Raw genomic sequence first — 8,694 nt, forward strand, 5'->3', positions numbered from 1 at the left:
TTGAACTTTCAGCTCCTTAATAACTGAGATGAGAAGACACTCTCACATTGACATAATCTATTAGCTCGCATTGAAAGCTGAGAACTTAATTCATATTTGAAAAATATGTGGAACGTTCTATCCTTACATCATTAAGATAATTAACAGCAACCCAGCAACAGAAGGGGAGAAAAAACAAGGAGAAGGGGGAAAAACAAAACCAAAAACAAGAATATTTATCTTTTTTCAACCGGGAGCATAAAGTAATGGCGTGAGGCTTGGTAGTACACAAGGGGATAGTGTGGAAGGACTCAAAAGAGCTTAAGAGGTCCCTGGCTTAACTTTTGGCCTTTAGAACAAATGATTGAAGATCTAACCTTGCACTGACAGCAGCCGTTAAAGATTCTTCATCTTGCTTTTCTTTTGCAGCAGCAATAGCAGCAATATAAGCTTTTCTTGCTTCTTCCATTCTGCGCATCTCCATCTCATCCAAATCATCCTTTCAAACAAGCATAAATGTCTCATTTGCAAAATATACAACAGCCGAAGAGTAGAAGTTATATGTATCTGCAGACTCAACCCAGTCCCTCTCAAACAACATATTGGTTAATTGTTTGTAATGTTTATCCTCTCAAATTCCTCCTAAAAATATATCTCGCATGAACTCACAGTTCATTGTTCTTCATTTTCTGTTGTTTCAATTTGTGAATCATCATTTAGAGAGCTATGTACTTTCCAAGGGCAGCCAAAAATAAAATAAAATACAATGCAGCTGTAAAGATGCTGTAAGAGTCTTAGTAATATACAGTGACAATTCCATTTTTTCGTTTTCTTTATTGTTTAAATTTGTGAATCATCATTGCAAATTGAAATAAACACCAATTTTTCACAGAGAATGGAATCAAACATTAAACTTCAAATTAGGGTCCAAGATACACTGAGTAGAAGTTTATATGTACAAGTGAGAGTGGAATGGTAGTTTATTGGAGGACATTGTAATTTACCTACCCTAATGAAACTAATCCTTCCACTTGTATCAAGTAAGTCCTAACCCAAATATAAATACTAAAACAAAAGTAACAGATAATAAGGCACAAACTACTACCAAGGATACTTAGGCCTACACTCAAAAGACTTTGTAATGTGCATGGACCTCTTAATTAAAAAAAGCCCACAGCCTACGTCTTGAGGTTCCAAACAAAGTGGAGAAAAAGATAATTTGGCTATTTGCTAATAATAATTTGTAACAATAACCAGCCAAAAAGGACTAGAAAGCAGAGTATACGTTGGGAGAAAAAAGACACAGACGACTTTGAGCTTACAATATGAGGGAGATGATCCAAGTAATTCGATGTTATGTCATAATCATCAGTATGTGTAGCAGAATCATTCTTTGTCAAGCCTTCAAACAAAAGCATAAAAGATGAAATTCCTCCTTGCATAGAGTCCAGCTCCTGCTGGAGCTTCTCCACTTTCCTGTTGGATGTCATTGCTTCCCACTGTATCTTTTCAAGCATAGCTTGCTTGTCTGCAAGCTTAATCTATGGGAAAGAAGAGCTGTTAGTAACAACATGAGATCATTCACCCAAAAGAAAATATGTGTGAGCACAGGGCTTTTCCAGCACTCTATCGTATTGCAGCGAACAGTGAGGCTTCAGTGGCAGATATGTGGGTATTCTCTCATGGTTCTTACCAGTGGAATGTCCTCTTTAATAGGGATATTCATGATTGGGAATTGCACACCATGTCTGATTTTTTCAGGTTGCTTTATTCCTTGGGAAATACCATGACACAAGAGGATAAGGTGCAGCGGAGGGCCAATGATAGTAAAAAATGGACAGTCAGGACATATTACAAGATTTTATCAGCCCAAGGCAATGCTCCATTGCCATGGAAGGGGATATGGAGGTCTTGGGTGCCTACTAAAGTAACTTTCTTTGTGTGGACCGTGGCCCTAGGGAAGATCTTGACTATGGACAATTTGAGAAAGAGGGAACTTATTGTGATGGATTGGTGCTATTTGTGTAAAAAACATGGAGATTCTATAGATCACTTACTTTTGCATTGTGAGGTTACAAGGGGGTTATGGGATGAGATCTTTAGAAGAATGGATATTGCTTGGGTAATGCCCTCGAGGGTGGTGGATTTATTGGCTTGTTGGAAGGAGCTTCAAGGCTGCCCTCAAGTGGCGGCAGTGTGGAAGATGAACCCGTTGTGTATCATGTGGTATACATGGTCGGAAAGAAATGAGAGGTGCTTTGAAGATAGGGAGCGCACAATGGCAGAGCTTCAAAATTTTTTTATGCGCACTTTAATGCTTTGGTTCTCTGCTATAGTACTTGATCGAAACAATGTTCATGACTTTCTTTCCTTAATTTAGAATGTATCTAGGTGTTTTCTTTTGTATACTTCCTGTGTACACGGGCTATGCCTAATTCATTCGCATGAATAAAATTTACTTCTTACTTATAAAAAAAATATATATATATGTGTGTGTGTGTGTGTGTGTGTGTTAGTATGTTCTTTTTTCCAAATTGAGCATGCATGCACATGTTGACTACATTTAGGGACTGAAAACCGACTATGCCTATTCTATTAAAACAATCGTTTACTTATAAAAAAATTGGTTGAAAACCAGGTTTCTTCTTAAAGGAAAAAATATATATATATTTAGTCAGATTTCAATGCATTAATTAAAATAATCATCATTCATTCCATATCTAACATAGTCTATGGAAATAATATTCCAAATTCCTAGATAAACATTGACAATAACTTGTGATATTATGTAATGTTGGACTAGGACCCAAATCGATGCTGAAACTAATACTCTAAACTTGATTAACACAACCTTCAACCTTCAAGTGTTCAATCTGTATACAAACTAGCAGCCCCTGCCATATTTTCAAAGATCCATATCAACAATGTTTTATTAATGAATAAGAAATAAGATCCATATCAACAACTTCATCATGAATCTCGGTGCAATGACAATATTTAAGAAATCTGTGTTTTCTCTTCTGTCACTAGTACAAGATACCATACCACAAGTTGGCACCCACAATGCCAAAACCTAACTTGCATAATATACAAAAACACAGTAAGCGATAGTTTGGTACCTTTGCATCAGAAAGTTGTAGCTGAGTAGACTTTATTAAAGAGTCTTTCTCTGCAGCCTGGTGTTTCAGTTCATCGAGTTTTGCATGGACAGCATGCAACTGATTCTTTGAGACCTCTACAGATTTTAAAAGTTCATCTTTCTCTGACAATTTCATTTTCAGATCCTCCACTTGCTCCTTTAAAATGGCCAACTCTTCTCTATCCTTTTCTGCAGCCAAAGCCCTTGATGAAAAAACTGAAAAGCTATCAGCATCTGGGTTATTGCTACTGTTAATACCCTGGTCCTTGTCTCCAGGGTCCCTTCTCTTTTTTGCAGGTATGGATTGAGCTGCATTCCGCCCTTTTGATTCAATTACCTTCAACATACAAAAAGATCAATGTCAACACCTATTTGATAATCCATGCACAGCAAATTACTGCCTGCTACAAAGCCATAGTTCTGGAAAGAACAAAATGTCATAGAAGTACAAACAAATAATCAGAGAGTCAAATATACAAAGAAAATAAAATTTCTCATAATTCTACCAACTATAATACATAGCTGATTATCTGCAATTAGATATGAAATTCAGGGCATAACCATATTATCCGCACAGAACTTCCAAAACTAAAAATAATACTAGAAAACATCTACTGTAATGTGTAGAGAAATTATTACATATAATGTCCGCCCCTTGGAAACACAATGGGCCCATAAAATAGTACTGCAACTTTAAAACCAAATGGTCGCAATCAATTTTAGAAAATATCTTGCTCAGATCGACTTTATGGGACCTACTCAACATTTTTTTTTGGGGGGACAGGGGGGCACTGACTCCTTCCCAAAACATTGATATATACTTTTAGATCACAGTCAAAACATAGCCAATCAAATCACTGATAATCATGCAAGTATCTAAACTTTTCTATAGTAGATTCCACTTTTTAATAAAACATTACTTCTTAATATCCATTTCAGTAATAATTATGCACAACATGCAATTATAGAAGAAACTAAATGACTTAGCTCAAACTTCTTTGAGATCTCATGATCTATGTTGTGGGCAACTGACACCAGAGTATATTACATAAGCATTATTTTGGCTTGATTTCTTATCATACTCTATATGGACAAATAAACTTGGCTAGAGTTTTTCTTTTCGCTTTGTAGTATCTAATTCTCCATGCTATCATCCTACCTGAACCACAGAAGCTGATAATGAATCTCAAGCATAGAACAAGTTAATATAGATCAACTCTTCTCATTCATTTAGGGAATTACCTTTACCCATACAAGGACAAAAATAAGTGAAGGTATAATGAAAAGAAAACCCCACCAGTGGTAAGAGCGAACATGTGTGCATGAGGCCCACGTCACAGGTTTGATTCCCCCTGGGATCAAACTGCGATTTAAGTGGGAGGCCATGGCAATAGGTTCCTGCACTGGTCTCCCCGGGGGTTTAGGTTCTATGGGTGAGTCCTAAGGGCTCTACCGTGGGGTGGTTCCCCCGTCATAAAAAAAAAAATAATGAAAAGAAAAAATTTGCATTTGCTAGACACTTTGACTACAGTAACTAGTAAACTTTCAGCATTGGTCGAAGAAAAACATGAACTACTTTCCACCTCCATGAATAAGATCTAAACTGCATGGCACGTAATAATACCTATATCTTATTTTCACTTGATTGTTCAACAAGAAGCCAAATAATAATAATAATAATAATAATAGACTCAAATAATATTCCACAATTGCAACACAGAAACATCACAAACACCACTCTGAAAATGCGTCTCCTTATCCTAAGTCCAATGAATAAACAACATCCATTTTTATGAAATTCAACATATATAACCCAAAATTCTCAGAATTCTAAATCAAGTAGAAGCAAGCAAACTACAGAACAATATTAGTAACGTTGCAAAGATCAGACCCTGACTATGAAACCTTACTTTTCTAGCTAAGGATTCTCTTGAGGGCGTCTTGGTGTAGATCATTGAACCCCGCCGCGTAAACGAACTGTTTGCTTTCCGATCCTAACAAAATTCATAACCCAATGAGGAAATGGGGGGAAAACTAAACTAAAAGGCAAAGAAATGCTCCATCTCTAAAAGATGATAAAAGACAGAGAAAAATGCATTCTCGATTCTGGAAGTTCCCATCATTTAAAACCAAGAAATGAAAATCGAGAAAAAAAATTAAATAAATAAAAATATAAAATAAGTAATCGACGCCCTTAGTCAAATACCACAAATAAAATTTCCTTAAAATAAGCGTCTTCAAAAGCTGAAAGAAAATTATATACTTGTCTTTATTTTTTTTTCCTTTTTTCTGAACCATTAGAACCTAACAGCAACCAAATGCTCCATTCCATTACTGAACAAAATCTTAAAACTTCACCTCATTAAAAATTAAACTAAGAAAAATCCATAAATCATAAGAAAAAAAAAAACCAAGGTTTGTGCTTCCCTATACCCATTTTCACGGAAACCAGATACCAGTGAAGAAAAACCGAGAGAGAGAGAGAGAGAGAGATTACGATGAGAGATTGAACGAGAGGGACAATCTCGACCAGGTCATTAAAGAGGTCCCGATCCAAATTGCCGCTCGGACCCGTTGAGGTGGCGGTAGAGTTAGCGAGTGAGGACTGAATTTGCCGGCGAGTCGGGGACGAGTCATTGTCCTCCCCAGAAAGCCACGATTTAGGGTCCCCGAAATTGGGATTTTCTTGCAAATCCCCGAACCTCTGTGCCTCAAACATTGTTTCTTCAGATTAACAAAGGTGCGTGAGTGACTCAGTGAGAACGAGCGAACTGCGGGCAGAGAGAGAGAGAGAGAGAGAGAGGGTTTTGATTTTAAAAATAGTGCTGTTTTTCCTTTTCCGGACGCGGATCTTGAAGGGGAAATGCGAGCTTACGAAAATAACCCTAGCTTTTCAAGAAACCACCGCCAGTTCAGCCCTCCGTGAGTAACGACTACTTCGGTCGGCCATTTTAAAAGGACAAATAAACATTTTTCGTTTAAATTGAATTAGAGCGTCTATAGCCGTACAATGAGTTTTCCGTCCTTTTTACGCCGTGCTGATGTGGCAAGTAATATCATCTTGACATGTCATTTTGTATTTTTTTTGTTTTTTAAATTTTGAAACAGAACTGTTACTACAACCGGCATGTCACCTGCTGGCTGCCTCATCAGCATCTGATGGGCACGGGGTCCATATCAGCATCTGTTGGAAAAATTTTAAAAAAAAAATTTGAGAGAGATATTTGAGAAAAGTAAAACATAAGAAAGAAGATAATTCATCTTATTATAAACATTTTAGAGCACTAGTAGTAGAATCAATAAAATTTGGCCAAAATTTGATTAGAGAATTCATTTTTATAAATTTAGCTAATCACTTTTTAACAACACTAAATAACAGATTCAACAAATCTGTCATTATTCTATTAAAATATCGATTTTGACATTTTTATTTATTTTAATTTAAATATTTATTCGTTATTAAAAAAATACACATTAATTTTCTAACGTTCAAATTATTCGTAACGGATATAATTTTCTAACGATCTTTTTCCAAATGACAATTTAAAATCTATTATTATTATATTAAAATATTGATTTTGATATTATTATTTATTTTTATTTTAATTATAATTTGAATATTTACTCGTTATTAAAAAAATACAAATTAATTTTCTAACGTTCAAATTATTCCTAACAGATATAATTTTCTAACAATCTTTTTTCTTACAAGGGTCATATTCTTTTAATTGATATATTTTTTTAACTTTTTTCCAAATCACAATTTACATTAACATATTAAACCCAATTTCATTTTGATTCCTGTTTGGCCACCAACAAACTAGATTATCTACATCTGACTTGGAAATTAGCATTACAGCTGGGCACTGGAGTTTCAAAGAGAGGAAAGCAGGACAGCTTCTTCATTTTTTTTCACATTTTTCACCTTTTCTCTTGTGCGGGAGACCAAAGTAGCAATAAGATAAAATTATTTTATTATGAGAATAATATTTAGCCAACCTCTTGAATCTGGCCAGCCAAATAACCTTAGGCTATAATCATTGTTCATTTGTTGAGTTTATTGCAGTGGTTTATTGTGCACCTTAGCTAAACCTTGGCCACATTTTAGTTTTGTTGAGTCTACTACTAGTGCTCTTAGAAGAAGTAGAACCTCGATAATGAGAAAAGTTTCATATTTGAGTGAAATCATTTCGCATAGATCGCATAGAGAATTTACTACAGAAAATTCTATGCCAACCCATATGCATTTCACTTTCCTGAAACCCATTTTCCAGACATTCAAAACAAAACCAAAAGAATCCCAAAACACAGAAAATATTTCTAACATCATCATAAACAACCAAATATTTTATTTTGAAATCACAAATCTCGTTCTTTCAATCTAACGAAAGTACAAAATATAATCCCTTCCTTACTTCTCTACCAAGACGCTTTCTTAATGCCATTGAGAGCACCTTGGGAGGCCAATTCACGGAAAACGATACAGGACATCAAGAAGAACTAGTACACGCCGCGAGGGCAACCCGTGAAGATGCGCCAGCTCTCGAACCTCTACGGGAAGATCAGGATCTCTTAGAAACGCCTTGAAAAGCTTGTGCTTTAGCTCAAATTTCACCGCCATCTAATGGCGGGGTTGGTGGTCGTGGTGCTAAAGCCATGCCAAAACCCATTTCGAAGGAAAGGACGTCGGTAGGTTTGTGGGTGGACCCGATTTCATCCGGCTTTAAGCAAAGTTCATTTGGTCTCCTTTAGCCCTGGTGGGTATTTCTGTGGAGAGAGAGAGAGAGAGATGGGTGACTCTTTCTTGTCATTCAATCTCGTCTTTTTTTCTCTCATTCATTTCCTTTTTGTGACTTGCTCTTATTTTCTTCTCCCTGCCTATTGCAATGTAAAATGAAACATAACATTTTATTTAATGATGTGGAGACTCCTTACTAGTTGCACAGGCCGGTTACAAGAAGCATTTTTCATTTTAAAAACTAAACGAGACAGCTTGATATCTTAGTTCAAACATTGTACCATTCCAAATAAATTCATTTCAAACTCTCTAAAATCTAGCAACCTGCGAGTTCATCATCCACTGTCACTCCGTTGTTATTGCGTGACGCTCTCAATTCTCACTTTAGATTTGGCAATGATTGAAGTTTCAACACATTTAACACAAGATTGCATATTTGTATATGACAGTTAATATGCAATGCTCCTAAGAGCATCTCATTGACATGACCAAAGTTCAAAGATGGCTAAAATTTGGATAAGATGTACCAAAAAGACACCATATTGGATTGGGCATTGCTAAAATAATTTAGATTTCAGTTACATTCATTCATCAAATATGGAAGACTATAATAACTTCAACAAACATTAAAATAATAATTTCTCATGTGCAAATTTATATATGTGTTGGAAGTGCAGACATGTTAATTTCTTGTAAGTGTTTATGTTGGTGCAGATTTCTTATTGACATGAACATGAGTATGTTGCTAAATATTTGATTGGTAATTAAGAAATTTATATAGAATTTTAGATGAATTTAATCAAATATTTTTTGTTATTAGCATTAAATGACTTTTGAA

General features: G+C 35.5%; 1 protein-coding gene across 1 annotated transcript; it reads right to left on the reverse strand.

Moving 5' to 3' along the window:
- Positions 1-70: 70 nt before the first annotated feature.
- On the reverse strand, positions 71-6,122 carry LOC121245037 (protein MICROTUBULE BINDING PROTEIN 2C). The gene is made up of 5 exons (XM_041143312.1): positions 5,616-6,122; positions 5,029-5,112; positions 3,099-3,455; positions 1,302-1,520; positions 71-478 (listed from the first exon to the last, which is right to left on the reverse strand). The coding sequence occupies exons 1-5, from the start codon at positions 5,835-5,837 to the stop codon at positions 317-319; spliced, it is 1,044 nt and encodes a 347-aa protein (XP_040999246.1). The 5' UTR covers positions 5,838-6,122; the 3' UTR covers positions 71-316.
- Between the last annotated feature and the right edge of the window lie 2,572 nt (positions 6,123-8,694).

This window comes from Juglans microcarpa x Juglans regia, chromosome 8S, assembly GCF_004785595.1.
Source record: "Juglans microcarpa x Juglans regia isolate MS1-56 chromosome 8S, Jm3101_v1.0, whole genome shotgun sequence".
Taxonomy (NCBI): Eukaryota; Viridiplantae; Streptophyta; class Magnoliopsida; order Fagales; family Juglandaceae; genus Juglans; species Juglans microcarpa x Juglans regia.